This window comes from Rousettus aegyptiacus, unplaced genomic scaffold (assembly GCF_014176215.1).
Source record: "Rousettus aegyptiacus isolate mRouAeg1 unplaced genomic scaffold, mRouAeg1.p scaffold_m13_p_1, whole genome shotgun sequence".
NCBI classification, from domain to species: Eukaryota; Metazoa; Chordata; class Mammalia; order Chiroptera; family Pteropodidae; genus Rousettus; species Rousettus aegyptiacus.
In genome coordinates this window covers 19,126,664-19,147,555 of record NW_023416284.1, presented here as the reverse complement: position 1 = coordinate 19,147,555, position 20,892 = coordinate 19,126,664, and the positions used below count along the sequence as shown (strand labels likewise).

At 35.8% G+C, this 20,892-nt stretch overlaps 1 protein-coding gene and 2 non-coding genes across 20 annotated transcripts in view; 2 read left to right on the top strand and 1 right to left on the bottom strand.

Moving 5' to 3' along the window:
- Positions 1–20,892, top strand: part of PUM1 (pumilio RNA binding family member 1) — a 110,239-nt gene that overhangs the window by 67,323 nt on the left and 22,024 nt on the right. For 17 of the 18 annotated variants that reach the window (XM_036231150.1, XM_036231143.1, XM_036231152.1 and 14 more), the window contains 5 exons: positions 2,912–3,063; positions 8,038–8,176; positions 9,445–9,588; positions 10,442–10,738; positions 11,823–12,059. In XM_036231150.1, coding sequence (XP_036087043.1) covers positions 2,912–3,063; positions 8,038–8,176; positions 9,445–9,588; positions 10,442–10,738; positions 11,823–12,059 — 969 coding nt within the window. The remainder of the gene's footprint in view (positions 1–2,911; positions 3,064–8,037; positions 8,177–9,444; positions 9,589–10,441; positions 10,739–11,822; positions 12,060–20,892) is intronic. The other variant, XM_036231149.1, reaches the window with a different exon arrangement.
- LOC118606473 lies at positions 8,283–8,360 on the top strand. The gene has a single exon (XR_004952432.1). It is a non-coding gene; the product is annotated as a small nucleolar RNA SNORD103/SNORD85 (small nucleolar RNA).
- On the bottom strand, positions 15,246–15,323 carry TRNAG-UCC. Its single transcript has one exon. It is a non-coding gene; the product is annotated as a tRNA-Gly (tRNA).

Here is a 20,892-nt window from a genome sequence, read left to right as displayed (position 1 = left end):
GTACTGTGGTTATTATCAAACATGACTGATCATTATAGTGGTGGTGGTGGTGATAGTGTGTTATTCTTTGGAATCAGTATTTTTAAGGAGCTGGCATGGCATTCCGAGGATTAGCGAGGATTGGAACCCACTACGTATAGGGGTCTCTCTGTGACTTATTATGGATATCTTTACATGTGTGCCACTTTCTTCCCTCCAAATTGGCTACCATTGGCTCACACTATACACTCTAGCAATACTGAACTGATTTTAGCTGTTGTAGATAATCATGCTAGTCTAGGATTCCGAGTCTTTGGACACTATGGTCTCAGTCTTCTGTAGTCAACTCTCCTCCCATTCTTTGCTTGGGAAGCATCCTTAATTGTTATTGCCATCTCTAGAAAGCCTTTCTTTGCTAACTCTTGCCTGTTCATTCTCTATTACTTATTATTGCTTGTGGATGTATACGTGAGTAGTTTCCCCCTCCTGCCCTTGAGACGGAACTCTTTCAAAAGCAGGCACTTTTGACAGAGTTGCTATCAACATAGTGGGGTCATAAGAGTATGGTAGATTGATTTCAACATTAGGACAGACTAAATGTCTTCCAAAGTAAATATTCTTTGGGGGACAGATCCCTCCAAGTCATGTTAATCATGACTAAATATCCCTGTGAGATTTCACTTATTATATAGCATGCGATTTGCAATTATGAACCCAAATGCAGTATGTAAGTTTGTATTTCTTTAGAATTGTGTTCATTTTGGCATAGACTTATGATGGGAACATAGGTAGTTTCATTCCCCTGCCTCCCTTAGTCTTTTGGGGAGAAATAGAAAGCTCTTCCTAGCAGAATGATTTGTGCTAACCACTGTTAATATTTATAGAACTTTAATTATTTGCCAGGCATTGCGATGAGTGCTTTTCTTTCATTTGAGTTGTCACATGATGATTTTACAAATTAAGAGTTTGGGGCTCAGAGAGCTGTCTTTTTGAGATCACACAATTTAAATGTTGTACAGTTGGGGTTTCACCCAAATCTAACTCCAAACTCATGTGTGCACTATACTGTGTAATATCTATGTATCTTAAATTGTCTTTTCTGTACTGTCTTCCTCTACAAACTTACAGCTGAGCCAGACTGAAAATGACTTAAGTGCTTTCACAGAGAACTGGAAATGTTATACCTTTTGACATACCTTTCTGAGTTTAAAAGTTTATGTAACAGTCTGTGCCTAATTGAGAGGTTGGTTTGACTTTTTGAGGGGAATCTTGAGAATATCATTATAGGTTACAGCTCAACCTTTTACGGTAGATGCGGCACTACCCTAACACCTACACCCATTTTGTAGGTGAGGAAACTAAGGCACAGGTCGAGTCTTCATTATATTTTATCTTTTATTCTTTAACTGCCCAAGATCATTCCTCTTTGTAAACACTAGGTAGATGAGTTTGGGGGGCCCACTACTCTCTTTAACTTGGAGGAGGCATGGTTTCTAGACTATTTAGGTTCTGATAAAAATCATTTAACCCATTTGCTTATTACAATAAAATAGCTCAATTGTGACATACCTTTTCTAAGCAGATGTAGTGTTTCACAGTGGACACCTTTAAAAACAGCTTCTTGATTTTGGCCCACAGGTACAGAAAATACAAAATTAGAAATGTCAGAGCAATGTTAGATAGTGATACATTTCTTTTTTTTTTTTTTTTTGTACTTTAGAAGCTTAAAATGGAGGAACAAAAACTATACCAATTTATTTCGACTTAAGTATATGTTTCTATAGGATTAATATCAGAACAGCTGAATTCGAAACAGCTCTTTGGATTTCCATTGTAAAGCAGGATTATTATTAACCAAGCTGCAAATATTTTGAGCTCTATATTTTAACTAGGGCGGTTCTAATTGGAGATGTGTTTCAGCAGATGTGAGGAGCTGGCTTTGAGTCTTTGTCTTGGTTGGCAGGTAGGCAGCCTTGATGTTTCTAGCCACCAGCTTCAGAAAATTCTATGGTTTAGATTTCTGTCATATCCAGGTTGCTGTCTGTATATCTCTTATCTCTGCATTGCCTACTCTGTGTGGCAGAGACTGTAGCTGTAGCTTGTTGAAGATGAACAGATAATTTAGTTTAGGGCAGAAAGCCTTGTTGTGTTTAGGATATACTCAGTGGGTCTATAATAAGTCAAGATGTTACATTATTTTGTTTCTCTTTGTTTCAGCTTTAACTTACATTTAAAATTTCATATGTCAATGTCTGAATGTAGTTGTGTCGAATGACTTCTGTGACTTTACAAATAGGAAAACCAAGCAACTTAGAAATTGAGCAGTAGAGTGGAGGTTCAATGATGTGTCTGAGTTTGATTGTCAGAAGACTGATGGATTTTCATGCTTCTGAAGTTAATGAAGTGCTAGTATCTGCGTCCCTGTTAATCACCTCAGATGCCATTCTTACATTGAGAGCAGGGTACAACTTAATCTTTGGTTCTGTTTACATCACTCCGAGCACACACATTCCCAATTATTTCCCTTCTAACAGCATACTTTATCTATATCTTTCTTTCCTATGTCCTTTCTTGGAAAAAGCAAGCCTTTGCCTTCTTCCTGACCAAGGCCAGTTCCTCCATGTGTTCTTAAACTGACCCTTTCCTACTTCTACTAGTTATGTTCCCTTTCGCTCTTTCCCGTATTTTATCCTTCACTAGCTTCTTCTCTAGGGCTGGGGTATGTTACTGACTTCAGAAGAGTTTGATGCATGGGGATCATGTGCAATGTTTTCTATTTTTTAAAAATAATAGAATTAGTGATTAGCTAAAATGAACTAGTATATTCTTAATATTTTACAGTAGGATCTCCTGAGTTAGATGTAGTTTTTGGAAACTCTGAGATGATTTTTACTAGTCTAAACTTTTCTTACACTTCTCTTGCTATTTTTAGGCCCGGCTGTGGTCCCTCACCAGTATTATGGAGTTACTCCCTGGGGAGTCTACCCTGCCAGTCTTTTCCAGCAGCAAGCTGCGGCTGCAGCCGCAGCAACAAATTCTGCCAACCAGCAGACCACTCCACAGGCTCAGCAAGGGCAGCAGCAGGTACATGTTAACAGAATTTGTCCCATGTAATAATTTTAGTTACCTTGTATAATTAAAAGGTAACATTGGTCTGAATAGAAAAATACTGAATGAGTGAGTTCCCTTTCTTTTTTTGTATCTGAGTTCAGGCTCAAACTTAGCTGAATTTACTGAATCCCTTTCATGTATCAGGTCTTTGGTCAGTATCACCAGCTGAAATACTATTATACGATTTACATATGAGAAAACTGCTTAAAGAATTGTCTAGTTAAGGGTATATAGTTAGCAAGTGCAATGAGTATTCATACTGACAGTAAATTTTCTTTCTGCCATACTATAGTTAACTGCTAAGCACCATTCTCAGATTGCTTTTGGCTCTCTTACAAGTAGCTTGCCACCAGAGGGGGAGGAACTTGTTCTTCAGACTGCTTATTTATAACATCTATTGGATTGGATGTAAATCTTAAACCTGTTATATCTGTTTTATAGTAATGAGAGGTTTTAAATTGAGTTGGGAAAGAATAATTAACTGCAAAACCAAGTATGTCTTTTTATTTTAAATGGCTGTTTTTTCTTGCCTACTAGAAAAACACCTATTTATTTGCTGAATATTGTGATGAACTGGAAAACAAAAAATACTTTTTTTGTCAGAAGAAACCAATCAGTATTAATGTTTGGTATCTATCACTCTAACTTTAATTAATTTGTTATAAATTGGGATTTTTTCTGTCCATGTGGTTTTACATCCTGTTTTAACAGTTGTTATTTAATAACATTTTCTAGCTGTATTTAAATCCATCAAAGAGTATCCCATATTTTATTTTGACTAGTCCACTGTTTTTTGATATATAACTTAGCAATGTTTTAGTGTTATAAATAAGACTGATGAATATCCTTTACATAAGTCTGTGATTATTTGTATAAATTCCTGGGAATTGATTTCTTTTGAGTAAATAAAATGAGTATTTAGACTTTTGATATGCATTGTCAAACTAAAGGCAAAACACCATGCTTATATATGTGCAAACAAGAATTCTTTGCTTTTTATCAATCTCACTAAGAGAGAATACAATTATAGAATAACACAGGTCTTAAGATTCCAGCTAGTTTATCTTGTGTCAGTATTTTTATGGTAAGATAACTGGGTGTGGGGGGAGCTAATATACGTTTTCTTTGTAATAGATAGAATTCTAGTACCAGGTATGCAAGAGAATTCAGCAGATAATTTGTTGATAGAATGGGTGATTTCTATTAATAAATTTCTTAGTAGGTTCTCTCTATATAGCTTGTATCAATTTGTTTGGTGCTCTTTGTGTTTAAATGGGTCTGACAGCATTGTGGATTTGAAAATCTGAAGTAATTGGCATGTTTTAAAATGAGCTCTAATAGAGTGAACAAGAAAAACAGTAATAGTACTTCTTATTAAAAGTTTTCTTTTTAAAGCTAAATGTTCTACATATAATTTCTTTTACTTACTCTAATTCTGGTAAATAGATTATATGACTTTCCATGTAAAGGTTGAAGAAATGGAATTTATGTGCCCACGGTCACACAGATATTAAGATTTAAACAGTCTATAATTTCACAGCTTGTTTTGTTTTCTGATCATATTGTGATGTTCGGAGTTAATGGAAAACCTGTGATCTGGTCTTAGTTCAATCACTAACTGGTCGCAAGTAGGGCAAGTTGCATAATTTCTATGTATATATATTCCTTAGCTATAAAACGGGCATGATAATCATTTGCATTTCAGAGATTTCTGTCATCTGTAATCACAAATCCTATAAAAAAGTTATTAGCATTCATTTTTAATAAGCAGCCATATTTTAGGTCCATTGTTATTTTTGTCAGTTTTTGGTTTCATTCATTTTAGGAAAACAATGATTTTCTCGGTGAACTCTTTTGTCATAGTTATTGAAATGAGAGGCTCATATTAAACTTTGCTTTTGGCCTTTACAATTTATTGGAAAGCATTTGTTGTGTTCTATATACACTAACTATTCTAAATCTAATTTGAGCAGAGCCAGTGACATTCTAGCCAAACATCTTATCTGATTTCTTTTTCATCCTTTTTGAAGGTTTCTATGACACCTGATTAAAATTTTACTCTTTCCCATTTTAAAATGCTTGTTAAAACAAAAGAAAAGAAAAACCCTGGGTATTGGATAGAACTCAAGCACAGGTGGTAAACTTGGTGGTGGTTTAATGTTGAGCATTGCATTTTAAGAGAAATTGTTCAGAGTGGTTTCTAAATTTTCTAGATTAGGAGAGATTGATGATTCTATCAAACATGGTGAACTAGAAGGATGGATGATTTTTAATTAAAACATCCCTATTGAACATATACTTGCTTACTTATTGGTAGATTTCAAACTGTTTAAATCAGTACCTTTGAAAAGAAATGAAAAGTTAACAGTTTTTGTGTTGTGAAGATGGGTAATAAACTAATTCCTTGGATAGTGTTTTATAAATAGATATTCAGACTTCTTAAAAATGATTTTTAGGAAATGTTAATTGTGAAATTTTATGTATTTGTTCCCATAAAACTCAGACTTGATGAGATTAAAATATATGAATATTGGCAGCTGACTTAAGAACTCCGATTTATTGTTAAGATACTACATAGATTTCTAGAGAGTGGACCAAAAGGAAACATTTTGTTCTCCTCATTAAAACAGGGTTCAACAGTCAGGACTACATCTTTCTTCAGGCACGTTGTTTACTCCCCTGTCCTTTCACATGACTCATAGACATACATAAGTTTGGTTTATTACGTCTTCTGAAAACGAGGCTTTCATTGATATTTTGTTAGTTCTCCAGTAGTTTTGAACTATTAGTATTTGCCAAATCTCTGTACATGCTATTTACTTTTCCTAGAGTGAGGCTCTTCTGGGTTATTGGTTAGGCATCTTTTTCTTTTTCTTTTTAAAAATTTATTTATTTTAATTAGTTTCAAGTATTCAGTACATTGGTTAGACATCTATATAGTTCATAAAACGATCCCCTCAGTTGCTCCCTCCCTCCCCTGACCCTCCACCTAGCCAACGTATTAATGCTAACTGCATTCCCTATGTCGTGCTCCCATTCCCATGACCATCCATCAGCTACTAATTTGTACTTCTTTAACCCCTCACCCCATTCTCCCAGCCCCCCAGGTATCCCTCCCCTCTGCCCATCACCAAATTATCCACTATATTTGTGAGTTTGTTTTTGATTAGTTTGTTCTTTTATTCCTTAGATTCCACATATAAGTGAAATCATATAGTGTTTCTCTTTCTCACTTAAATACCTTCTAGGTACATCAAAGCAATGTCTTTTTCCATCCCTTTTTTCATATGTAAGGATCTTGCTTTCTTATCCTTTCAGCCACTCTGTCTTTTGGTTGGAGCACTTAATTCTTTTCCATTTAAGGTACTTATTGATAAGAATGTAATTGTTACCATTTTTTATTCCTGTTTTTGATATGTTTTCTTCTTTTTAAAGAAGTCCCTCCAACATTTCCTGTTATACTGGCTTGGTGGTGATGTGTGATAAATTCCTTTAGCTTATTTTTGTCTGGGAAGCTCTTTATCTGTCCTTCAATTTTAAATGATAGCTTTGCTGGATAAATTATTCTTGCTTGCAGATAGGCATCTTCTAAGTCTTAGCCCGAGTACTCACCTGTATAACCTCTTCTATATAGATTGAAGTTCTCCCTCTCTTATAAAATTGGTTAGAGTCTTTGAGTCACAAACTGAAATAAATTGCCAAAAATTTTATAGTAATTAGCTATTGGTTATTGATTAGCTCCTGGGTACCTGTTGTGCCTTGCAGACGTTAATTCTCATACTCCCAACAAATCTTCAAGATGAGCTATTTTTACAAATAAATAAGAGACTTTGGGCAAATTATCTGCACATCTCTTCTTGCCAATGTGGACGGTGTCGTTTGCCTCATGCTCATTTAATAAATAGTTAATTGATTGCTGGTGGTGTTTCTTTTACATTTTTTTTTTTTTTACCAAAAGCACCAAGAACAATGTATCTAACTTTTATAAATAGCAGAATGTTACTGAAAGTAATCTCATAAGAATTTTGCCTTTGAAAACATTGCAAAATGCATTGTTTATAAACTTCTGTAATTTTAACCTTGGTCTGCAGGTTTTACATTTTTATTTGCTATGGTATATAGGTTTTGTGGAATAGATTATTCATGTATTCAGAATAAGAATGATTATCAGCAACTTAATACTTGTATTTCATTTATAAAAATGTAGATCCTTTATCACAGTGGCAGAATCAGTATTCTGCACTGAAATGTCAGTGTTCTTGACTAATATTCATCTCCATTTAGATTGCTCTGTGTTTGTGGAACTTATGAGAGAAGAAATAGAAACAGGTCAGAATCTTTCTAAATCAAATCTGGTGCGCTCACTTGGGCCCTGATGAATGAGAATAAGTTTTCTAGGGTAGAGAAAGTGCTCTCATGTTCCAAAAGGAAAATATAACGTCTTTTGTGGATTTTTTTTTTTTTTTTGGTCACAGGTATTTTAACTTAATTATTAAGTAAATTACCCCTGTTCCTTCTATCTAAACCCTCTCCCCCACCCATCATACTCTTTCTTCTTCATCCACTTTGTCAGAGCACACTGACGTTATAGAGTTACTGGTTATTGTCTGTCTCATTCATTAGAATAAAAGCTCTAAAAGGGCAGGGGCTTTGCTTGTCTTGTTCATTGCTTTACCTGTAGTACCTGCAGGCATCATATAAGTATTTGATTAATGAATGAATCATCACTAATACATGCTTTTGGCTCCTTTATGAAGGTAATATGTTTAAACTAAGAATGGTAGAATGAAATGTTACTGAGTTTTTGTCCTAGCCGTGTCATATAAAACCATTATATGAAAAATGTTTTACAAGGTCAGTTTTTAAAAGTTGACTCAAGTTAAGCACATGGTGGGTCTTAGATATATCCAATGAGAGGAAAGTAGTTGATTTATTTCTGTCTCCCAGGTTCTCCGTGGAGGAGCCAGCCAGCGTCCTTTGACCCCAAATCAGAACCAGCAGGGACAGCAAACAGATCCATTAGTGGCAGCTGCAGCAGTGAATTCTGCCCTTGCTTTTGGACAAGGACTGGCTGCAGGCATGCCAGGTGAGACTTCACTGTTGTTCCTAATAATTTGAGAGCAAAGAAAAGTCTGCTTGTTGGGAGAGATTCAAAGGAGAATGGGCAGTGCTTTTAGGCTTATGATTTGGAGACTGGCGAGGATGACATACACTTGCCCTCACTTAGATCACAGTTCGTTGATGAGAGCACCTAATTGTTCTGAGCCAGTCTTAATCTTATATGGTGGAGATGTGCAAATCTACACATATTGCTTCGAACATGTTGTTTTCATTGGTGATAATCTATTTTTTTCCCTCAGTATTAGGTGTAGAAGGAGTGGCCTTACCACTTTATGATTACTCCAGGGCTTTAGTCTTTAGCAGATGTTTTTGAATAGCATTTTTAGGAAGAAATTCCTAGTGTTCCTTGATAGGGTCATCCCTTACATTCTTAGGATTTCCTCTGAACCAGTGGTAGAGATGCCGTGTAACTGCCTACCTATGATTGATATATATCTTGAATATATGTTATATTTGGCTTACTGTCACCTGGTCCTATTCTTTGCATCAACTGGATAGTTTGAGTCGTTTGAGGTTCTTCCTTTGAAACAGATCCTTATAAGACCTCAGCATGAGTTTATGGATCATTACTGACCATGCAGCATTGCCAGATTGACTGATTCATTTTTGAATTCCGTGAATAAATTTAACTTACAGCGTTTGTTTTGTTAGTTCCTAAGCATTTATGTTTTATTAAGAAGTCACCTATAATTTTTTATATAGTATGAAAAGATTCTATCAATTAAAGTCTGTCTAGGTTTTTCCTGCTAACTTGCAGCATATCTGAGCTTAAGGTTATTATGTGGTATGGTAGTACTGTGATTGTTGTAATCATTTGTACCCTCTGTTATTTGTGTGGACAAGAAAACATTAAAATATTGTCAGTGTATAATTGCTGGTGATAACCTTGGTTAGCACTTTGAAAAGTATAGTATTTTCTATCATGCCAAATTCCCTTTCTAACACCTAGTGGATGATAAATAACAGTATCCCTTATTGTGCCAAATATCACACTGGATCTTTCACATTCATCTTTTAGCTTAATCTTCACAAGAGCTTTACAAGAAGCAAGTAGTATTATCTTTATTTTACAGGAGGACAAATGGATAACCAGAGATTTAGTCATATATCAGCATATACATCTAGGTCTGTCTGTCCCCAGAGCTGAGTTTGTGACTGTTTACAATATGCTGGTATCAGGATACAGTTGTTAGCTTTATATATACTTATAATATGTCGGCTCGATATTTCCAGGTTATCCGGTTTTGGCTCCCGCTGCTTACTATGACCAGACTGGTGCCCTTGTGGTGAATACAGGAGCAAGAAATGGCCTTGGAGCTCCTGTACGACTTGTAGCTCCTGCCCCAGTCATCATTAGTTCCTCAGCTGCACAAGCAGGTGAGCTTACATCATGGTGGATTCATGTCAGATATCTAAAAGGGACGATAAATGATATTCTTAAAATGTGTTGAAATGCACTTTATTTGACAGTTATCACTACAGCAGTTCTACTCTAACGTTTCAAAAAGAATCAGAAGCAACGAGTGACCTTGATAGATTCTGATTCTGTTGATGGCATGTACCAGCTGGTTAGCAGCAAGGACCCATTCCACTGCAAATACAAGAAGTTAGATTACTCGCATAAAATAGTACTATTGGCAGAAGTCCAAGGCTAATTTAATAGAAATCCATGTCATTGTTTTAAAATAATATAGGTTTTTTTTTGTTGTTGCTGCCTTTTTTTGGTGGTTTTGCTGGGGGCAGGGGTGGAGAAGGTGGAAGGAGAGTAGTAAGATGTGGCAGAGAAATTAATTTTGGTTAGGGTAATAGGTATTTGTTCTAAGCTGTTTGTATTTAATTAGGAACTATAGCGGGAAGTTCTAGAAGAGAGCAACATGCTTAAATGTCTTAGGAATTTGCCGGACTTTAGTATATAGTTAATTAACATTGGTTCTGGAAAAATGTCCTCAACATAGGTATTTGTGGAACTTGAGAAGTAGTTGGGAAGTAGTTGTATTTAATATTTAAAATGGTTGCTCCAGTGGTATTTTGACCTCAAATTGAATGTAGAAATAGAAAATAGACACTTCATATGAAAGGATCAAAGACATTTATATGATTGTCTATAAGGGTTATGTCTACTTTGAAAAGATGTGGCAGAATTAAAAGGTTTTCAAAAAAGGGTAACAGTGTAGTTAGGAAATGTTGCCAGTCTCTTTTGTAGCAAAATGGTTTGCTTTCTCCTTTGTAGCTGTTGCAGCAGCCGCAGCTTCAGCAAACGGAGCAGCTGGTGGTCTTGCTGGAACAACAAATGGACCATTTCGCCCTTTAGGAACCCAGCAGCCTCAGCCCCAGCCCCAGCAGCAGCCCAATAACAACCTGGCGTCCAGCTCTTTCTATGGCAACAACTCTCTGAGCAGCAATTCCCAGAGCAGCTCCCTCTTCTCCCAGGGCTCTGCGCAGCCTGCCAACACATCCTTGGGATTTGGAAGTAGCAGTTCTCTTGGCGCCACCCTGGGATCTGCCCTCGGAGGGTTTGGAACAGCAGGTAGAAATCAGATTGATGTGCTCATAAAACTGAATTTTAATTATTTTTACAATATTTATGGAACCCTTGACAATGCATGGACCCCTGCACAGATACCACAGGCAGACCTGGATTGAGCCCCGTGGGAATCCAGCCGGCCCACACACATCTTTGAGATGATGGACTAATTAAAACCAAGATTTACAGTTGGGGCCTGTTTTCAGGTTTACACTCATGTTGTTACTTATTTATATCTCATAGTCAATTTGTTTCAGGGATTAAAAAACTAGGGGAGATTTTTGCAGGCATTGGGAAAAACATGGAGGGAAGCAGAGAAGTGTAGATGTTAAAAACAGGGAGGACGGATGACTTACAAAGATCGCAGGGTAGTAGACGCCACAATCTGCAGGCCTTAAAGAGTCATGAGTTTGTGTCAGTCTTTTGAGAAGAATTAAGGTGGATATTATGGAAACGTGGGAGGAAGGAAATTAGACCAACATGTTTTTAATGTTTCAGTGGAAGAAAAAAACAGGAAAATAGTAAGGTAAGGTAAACAAATGGGATAATTGCAGTGTTTATAAAATAATGCGATCTCAAAACAGAAGGGCAGGTTTGAGAGAAAAGTATTTTAAGTTGAAATTGGGGGTTCGTAATAACTCTTGATTGAATAGACCCATTGAGAAAATAGGCTTTCATATATAAGTCTCATGTACGGGGCAATACTCAGTTTACAAATTTGTTTTCCGTACTCCATTTTTCTATTAGAACCTTTGGGTTGATGAAAGGCATTCTTTTTAGCCCATTTTCTTTCACTTTTTCCATAGCTAATGTGGCCGTCAGAGCTTTTAATCCATCCCCACCCCATAATAATATGACACAAAAAGGAAGGTTAATTTAGCGTATGTGTGATGGTTTGAACAAGTTTCATGCTAGCCTGAGCCATGTCCTCTTTATTACCTTACCTGCCGCGTGAACAGTTAGGCTGTCTCTGCTGACAACTTTGCGGTGGTAAGGAGTCTGGATCAAAGTGTCAGGAACAGGTCACTGGGCTTGTTCTTCGAAGAACAGGCCTGTTCTTATCTGCATTGTTTTAATTCCATTTTAGTTGCAAACTCCAACACTGGCAGTGGCTCCCGCCGTGACTCCCTGACTGGCAGCAGTGACCTTTATAAGAGGACATCGAGCAGCTTGACCCCCATTGGACACAGTTTTTATAACGGCCTTAGCTTTTCCTCCTCTCCTGGACCCGTGGGCATGCCTCTCCCTAGTCAGGGACCAGGACATTCACAGACACCACCTCCTTCCCTCTCTTCACATGGATCCTCTTCAAGCTTAAACCTGGGTAAGAACCATTACTCTAACACCACCTTGAACTCTAGAAATCTCTTGCCACTGATGCCATTAGAAGTACTTTGCACAAGCAAAGGACAGTCCCCTTAGCCTAGAAGTGTCCTGGGTGTTCTATGCCTTTCTTGACTACCTCATGTTATTTAGGCTTTACTTAGATAGTTTTGGATTTATTAAAATTTGGGTGGATCCCCTGTATATTCACTTCAGCTTTAGTATGAACATCTTGTTCTTTGGCTCCATATGAGACTCTTTCATTATAAACACAGTACAGATTCATTTTAAATAAAGCTGGAGAACACAGAGACATAGAGATACAATGTATTCACCTCATATTGCCACCGAAATATCACCAGTATTAACATTTTGGTACATTTTTCAGACTTTCCCCCATGTATATGTTGAATATCTTACTACTTCACATAAAGTGTTTTATTAAAAAAAAATTTGCCAGATTCCTAAAAAGAACATTTGTCCATACATTCTTAAACTACATAGAATGCTCATGAGTATAGATGTCTGTTTCCCAATTATATGTTTTGGTTGTTATATGTATGGGATTTAAAAAATGTTACCATCTAGATCTCAGAAAACAAGGAGGGAGGAGGGGAAAGAGGACCCTAAGCAGCAGGCCGTAAGAATGAAAAGACTTGTATTAGCACTTAGGGTGGCACGTTTTTACATCTTTGGAGATAGGAGATATTGCATACTCCCTTTCTCTAGTGATTTATGGGGTTTGGATTTTGAAGTACTGATTTATTTCTTAGATGGGGAAAGTTGAGGCATAGAAGTAGAGCGATTACATAATTTTATCATGCAACTGAGAACACTTTGGAGAGGGAATGGGGATGCTGTTAATTATTACCCTGTGACAACAGCCCTAAATCAGGATTGTCTCAGCAAAAATTATCATGTGTGGCCACTTTGTCACCAGGATTTCATTTTTATTTATTTTTTAATAATCTCTTTGTTGTTATATTTTTTTAAATAGGCTTTATTTTATTTAATTTTTTTTTTAGAGCAGTTTAAAAATGAAGGAGGGGTGAATGCAGAGATTTTCTCTGTATCCTCAACCCCGCACATGCGTAGCCTTCCCCATTCCCAACATCCCCACTGGAGTCACCTTTTTTACAATTGATGAACCTACATTGACACATTATTATCATCCAGAGTCTGTAGTTTACATGGACTTTTTTTTTTCACTTTTTAACCAGCAAGAGTAAAAGTGGCTTTATGGACTCAAATCAAGACCGACTATGCTTTCATTGGGAAAGACAAAGATTTGGGAATGATTATAAAAATTTAAAAATTTGGGAGGGGTAAGATAATACAGTAGTTGTTCTAGAACGAGAAGTGCTATCTTTGTGTTTGAGTGACGAGTTTTAAGGCAAAACTGTGTCTGTGTAAGTACATACATGTGTGTGTATGTCCGGAAATTTTAGAAGGTAAGAACTATAGTTATAAAACTCATTGTCTCAGGTTATACGGACATTGCTTTAGAACAGTTGTAGGGACATTGCAGATTGGTAAGTTCATGTTGGAAAGTTAAGGGAATGGGGTACATTGCACAACAGTATTTCTAGTGACAGAATGCCTGGCTTTAAAGGCTGAGAGTTAATGCAGAATTTTAAGGGGTAGATGAAAGTTCCAGTTTAGTGTATGGTTAGAAGGAGCTAACATTATCTGCTACTGTTAAATGATTTTGGGTACGATACATAAAATTCTGGAAGGTGGTGTAGTATTATTATGCCCACTATACAGAAGTGAGGAAATGGACCTAAATACCTAGCCTTGGTCTTCTCATAATGAACAGATTTAAAGTCAAACCTGACTCCAAAACATGCAGTATTAGTATAGACCCTGTCACATGATGTGCCTAGGATGTCTTTTAAACCAGTGCATTATCAGATGCAGAAAGCATACCTTTGAATTCTTCGTTTAAACATTTGAACTATGTCAGCTCATACTGAGTACTAAACAAACTAAATCCAGGAAAAAATTTTCGTAAAGAGCCTGATAGTAAATATTTTAGGTTTGTAGGTCAGATGATCTTTGTAGTGCATGTTTAACTCACTGTTGAAAATAAAACTTTATTTACAAAAATAGGTAGCAGGCCAGATTTGTCCTATGGGCTGTAGCTTGTCAGCCCCAGAACTAAATGCTGTTGTTCCTAGTGTTGGAAAGTGAAGCTGGGGACATTACTTGCACGTGTGGTTCTTTTACTCTTTCCAATATATCAGCAATTTAATGAAATACTTCCTTATTCTTAATTCACGTTTCCCTGTGGAGTAGAACATTACTATTGGTGTGAATTATTTCTTATTTTAATCACTCTTGCTGTCTGCTTAGTTCTATTTTTAACATTATCTTCCCTTTAAAAAAAATTTATCTTGCATTTTAGTTGTATGTATTTGCATTAGACTTGCATTGCTGCATATACTACATCAATCATGCATGTCATTTCTGAGGAACTTTGTATCTATTGGTAAGAACTTTGCCTCCTCTCAATCTGTTAGCCCTTGAGAAAAGCGTTCTTGTATGCTTTAGCCTTAACTTAGAGAAAATAGAGGTGTGGTACTTACTTGGTTTTTAGCAGTATCCATACAAAGGCCCTAAAGACATTTCAGTACAAGAAACTTAGCATTTCTTTACCAAATATATATTAGGCCACACCTAATAATGCTTCTGCTATTAATGCTATTTCACTATTGCCACTGGTCATTAGTTCTTGGATTACTAACAATTATACTAACCATTTATTCACTGTGTTCATTCATTGTATTAAATCCGCAAGTGACTAGTCTATACAGGGAAACTTAAACAGCACGATTTCATGAGCTTATACCACACAGCTAGTAAGTGTTTTGAATGCACAGTTCAGCCAATGTCTCTGTTATCTGAGTCTGGATCTTTTCTCCGTGATACTGTCTTCACACTTCCAGTGTTAGGATACTCTTAAAAAATAATCAGTGACCTGCTTGGTTATTTTTTCTTATTATTTATTCAACAATCACTTGTCGAGTGCCTTCTTCTTCTTCTTTTTTTAATATCCTCCCCCAAACTTCTACCCCTCACCTACGGGTATTGCCGTCTCCCCTTAAGAACTGGATCTCTGAAGGGAGGTGTCTCCTCCCACCTGGGGCGCATGCCTGGGGCCTGGCACACCCTGGGGTATGGGCTGTGGCTCTGCTGGGGCTCGAACCCAGGACCTTCTGCGTGGAAAGCAGATGTTCTAACCACTACCCTATGGAACCACCCCGAGTGCCTTCTTAAGATGCCTTTTTCGTTATACATTATTTCAAGTGCGTAATTCAGTGATTTTTAAGTTACTTTCTGAATTGTGCAGCCATCATTATAAATCAGCTTGAGAATATTCTCATCCCCTCAGTAAGATTCCTCATGAGCATTTACAGTAAAATCTCTGCTCATACTCTTAGATGTACTTTCCGTTTTTAAATTTGCCTTTTTTGGACATTTAAGGTCACGTAAACAGGACCGTACAATATGTGATCTTTTTTTGTTTGGCTTATTTCCCTTCTCATGTTTATGTGATTTCATCCACGATGTGACTAATATGTGTCAGTAGTCTGTTCCATTTTATGGACATACCACATTTTGTCTAAATACTCACAGTTGAAAGATGTTTGTTGGTTACAGTTTTTAGCTATTAAAAATAAGGCCGTTATGAACAAGTGTGTGCAAGCCTTTCTGTGGACACATTTTCATTTCTCTAGGAGTAGAACTGAATAGTATGTTAGTTTTATGTTAAACTTTTTGAGAAACTGCCAAACTGTTTTCCAAGTCCGTGTTCCCTTTTACATTCCTCCTATCAGCAATGTATGAGGACCTCAGTTTCTTTATATCCTCAATATTTGTTCTTTTTTTTTTTTTTAACATTTGTTCTTATTTGTCTTATTTAATATAGCTATTCTGATGGGCACGAAATAGTAGGTCATTGTGGTTTGGTTTTAATTTCCATTTCCCTAATGACCGATGATGTTGAGCATCTTTTCATGTGCTTATTAACCATTCATTTATCTTTGATGAAATGTCTACTCATATGTTTTGCTCAGTTTTTGATTTAGGTTGTCTTATTGAATTGGAAGAGTTCTTTATATATTCCGGATGCAAGTCTTTCACCAGATAGATATATGCTTTATATATATTTTCTTCTGTCCTTTGCTTGTCTCTTCATTTTTTTAAATGGTATCATTTGAAGTGCATACTTTTTCATTTTGATGAGGTCCAGTTTATCATGCTTTCTGGTATAGAAATCTTTGGCCAGCTCAAGGTCTTAAAGATTTTCTCATGTATTGTTCTAAAAGTTTTATTGTTTTAGTTCTTATATTGAAGTATATGATGTATTTTGAGTTAAATTTGTGTATTATGTGAGGTGATGGTCCATCTTTTTGCATCATTTTCCCCCAGCAAAGTTTTGAATGTTGAATGTACAGGTCTTACATGTCTTTTATTAAATTTGTTCCTACATTTTTTTTTTCTATTCTGAATGGAATTATATTCTAGTTTTATTTTTGGACTGTTTCTTGCTTGTTTATAGAAATACAATTGATTTTTGTATATTGATATCCTTCAAATCTGCTGTCTTATTAGTTCTATTAGTCTAGGGTGTATTCCTTAGGATTTTCTATATATAGGATCATGTCACCTGTGAAAGTTTTCCAATCATGTCTTTTATTTCTTTTTCTTGCATGATTTCACTGACTAGACTTTCTAGTCCTGTTTTAAATAGGAAAAAAATGAGAATACACATCTTTGCCTTGTTCCTGATCTTGGAGATAAATTGTTTAAGTTTGCTCATTGTAGGTTTTTCATAAATGCCTTTTATCAGATTAAGTTCCCTTCTGTTCCAGGTTTAAGAGTTTTGTCACGAATGGGGTTTTAAATTTTGTTAAATGCTTTTCCTGTGTGTTTTTTTTTTTTTTTGATGATCACATGGTTTTTATCCTTTATTCTGTGAATATGGGCTGTTACATTAATTATTTTTTGGATGTTAATACAAAAATGCATTTTAGGGACAAATCCCGCTTGGTCATGTTAGATTTGGTTTGTTGCTATTTTTCTTGAGGATTTTTGTATCTGTACTCATGAAGGATATCTGTTGTTATCCTTTCTTGTGATTGCTTTGTTTGACTTGTTATCAGGGTCTTGACCTTATAACATAAGCTGGAAGTAGGTTTTATTTTTTGAAGAGTTTTTGAAATCTGGTATTATTTTTTTCAAACATTCGATGAAATTCAGCAGTGAAGCCACAGTAGCCTGAGTGTTTACTTGTGGGAAAATTTTTAATTACTAGTTCAATTTTTTTACATTTCTTTTTGGGTCAGTTTGGGAATATGTGACTTTCTAGGAATTTGTCCAGTTCATCTTAAATTGTTAACTTTGTTGGTATAGGTTGTTAATTTTTTTAAAAGTGAACTCTTCCTCCTACTTCTGTTTCTCAGTCTTTCCCTTCCATCTCTCCCATACATAACTATACACACATGCATATGCATTTATAGCTCAAAAATTCATAATCTGTCTGAGGCTAAAGATTGGAAGCATTTAGTTTCATTATCATGATAGAATTCCTATCTTCTTAAAATTGAATCTTCCTTTCCTTTAAATTCAAGATTGCATTTGTCCTTAGTTCTTTAAGAAAAGCATAGTTCAAATACAAAATGGTGTCTCTGTTCCTGCCTGAACTAGAGTAGATTGTTCTAATTTATTGTTTAATAACCTGTTCTAATTTTAGGTTGTTTACTAGTCTTATATATCCCTATAGGTAGTTCTCTATTGTAAATGGAAATGCAGTATTTTTGGATTTCTTACCTGGTTCTCTGAAAGTGACTTGTCATCTGTAAAAATAACCAGGCGAAAATTAACTTACTCTGGGGCTTAGTGTTATGCACTAAAGACAATTAATTTTAGATTTATTTTAATTTAGGGCTACTTGGCTGTGTTATTAGGGAGTGGATTGAGGGACATTCTGTTGAACACTAATGTCTCTGTTTACGTTAAATATAGAGCCAACTGTTGAAGGCCTTGGAAATTTTTTGAAGAAGACAAGGCTTTGCCCAGTAGACATCTCTATTAGATTTACAAGTACAAAACCAAATGAACGAAAACATTCCACATAGCAAGAGAATGGAAGAGTAGATAGCTACTAGCAGAAAACCCTTTCGTAGACTTGTATAAAACAACCGAATTACATAATAATTTAGCATGGTATATTTTTGTCCATCCATTAACTTTAAATCTACATATGTCTTTATTTTTAAAGTGGATTTCTTGTAGATAGCATGTACTTGGGATGTGTTTTGTGATCCACTTTGACTTGATGATCTTGTCCTTCAATTTAGACTGTTAACATTCAAGTAATTATTGATATAGTCGGATTAATATGTATCATATTTGTTACTGTTTTCTATTTTTTACCTTGTTTCTTTTTTTTGTTCTTAGTTTTGTCTTTCACTCTTTTTCTTTTATGGTTTTACTTGAGCATTTATATAATTCCATTTTTTCCCCCTTAACATATCAGTTAAACATTTAAAAAAAAAGTTTTTCTTAGTAGTTGCCCTAGAGTTTGCATATACATTTACAACTAATTCAGGTCTACTTTCAGATAAGACTATACCACTTCATGTGTAGTGCGAATACCTTAATAGTAAAAAAATATTCCTAATTCCTCTCTCCTATCTATTCTTCGTATCATTGCTGTCATTCATTTCAATATGTTAGCATGCATAAATATATATATAATATAAGCATATATAATAGAATACATTGTTGCTATTTGAACAAACTTATTTGCCATATAAGTGCAGAATATGAGAAATAAAGTTTTTATTTTTATTGTTTTATTCATTTATCCCTTTTTTGATTATTTTCCTTTACATAGATTGGAGTTTCTGACCTGTATTATTTTCCTTCTCTTTAAAAAATTAACATTTTCATTTTTTTGTGAGACTGGTCTAGTGGTAACACATTTCTTTAATTTTTTATTGTTATCTGAAAAAGTATTCATTCTGAAAGATAATTTTACAGGGTGCAGAATTCTAGGTCGGTGGGGTTTCTTTTCTCTCTATGCTTTAAATATATGATGCCTCTCTCTTCTTTATAGCATTTTTTTTTTTCCTGAGGAGAAGTTAGATGTATTTCTTATCTTTGTTTCTCTCTAGGTAAGTTTTCCTACTCTCTTCTTTCTGGATGTTTTCTTTATCTTTGATTTTCTGTAGCTTGAAGATGATATTCCTAGCTGTAGTTTTTCTGGCACTTATCCCACTTTGGTGTTCCCTGAGCTTCCTGCATCTGTGGTTTGGTGTCTGACATTAATTTGGAGAAATTCTCAGTCATTATTGTTTCAGATAGCTCTTCTGTTCCGTTTCCTCTTTCTCCTTCTGGTATTACCATCATGTGTATGTCCCACAGTCCATGGATATCCTGTTCTGTTTTTTGTATCTTTGTTCTTTCCTTTCTGGTTTTCAGGGATTTTCTTTATATATTCTTTTTTCCTTTTCCTTTTCCTTTTCCTTTTGCTTTCCCTTTTTCTTTTTTTGATAGCCAAGTCTAATGTACTGGGTTAAAGGACCTGCTACAAAGTCTTTTAGTAATGTGGTGGTGAGGTGTCAGGGGAGGAAAAGTATTCTGTAGTCCTAGGATCATATCTCATGCTTTCAGTGAGTCTGTGCCTTTGGACTGTCAACTTCACAAGTGCTTATTAGTTTCTTTCCTCCCCCTTTTGGTGGGATGGAATGGTTTGACTAGGCTCGAGTTATGTTTCATTTCCCCAGGTCAATTAATGTTTGATAATAACCCAGTAGGCTAGGCTTTGGTTAACTAGTTCCCCAGAGGGCAGGCTTTGTTAAGGATGTAGTGTTCTGGCAAATTTTAAAATGATTCTTTTTCCCTTCCCCTTACTGGAAGCCCAAGGAAGATTTTCTCTGATAGTTATTGTGGGGCCTGCTTGGATTTCTGGAGGTAAACCTCACAATACAGGGGGAGGAGAGGGGCTTATGAGTGGGTCCCCTTGGAGATTTAACTCTCAGAATTATTCACACTGCCCTCCAGCAGTTCTATTAATTATAGTTCAGGTTTTCATATTTGGTGCTGGTTCTGGTGGTAGTTGCTGCTTGAGTCCCTGTTTTGATAAACTGTGATGTGACCTGTAATGGCCTGTCTTTCTCTCCAAACTCGGGGCAGTGGTTTTCTTCATGTCCTCCCCTCTCTATGGTTGCAGGAAGAATTGCTGACTTTCCAGTTCATTTTAGTTTTATAGGATGTAGTGGTGAATTCCAAGCTCCTTATATGTAGAACTGGAAACCTGCACATACTAATTTAAACAAAACATTCAAGCCCTTAATTTCTGTGGAATGTTGTCATAGGACATAGTTCTTTGAAATCCACTACTGTCAAAATATTGTAGAAAACTGTGAAATTACAAAGAGGCTCCTTTTGAGGCCCTGTGTGAAATGTTCCTTTTGAAACAAGGGTTGCAAATTCAGTTTCAGGTGTTACCTCAAGGGGTAAAGTAGTTTGGGTACAAGAATATGTAGATGTATAAACCATAGTGAACCAGAAAACATTCCTGCATATTCCCCATCTAAAGATTCATTCAGTGGATACTTACCGACGGCCTGCTAGTTGCCTGGTACCTTTTCATAAACAACTAAAAAGTTACAATTTTAAGCAAAATGTACTGTAAGCATTGGTTTAATGTTTGAAGAAAAGTTAATTGGCTCAAGCAAAATATGCCTGTGAACTGTCAGTTTGCCGTTTATAACATAGTACCTGGGAAAATCTTTTCATTTTCAGATTTATATACTTCCTTT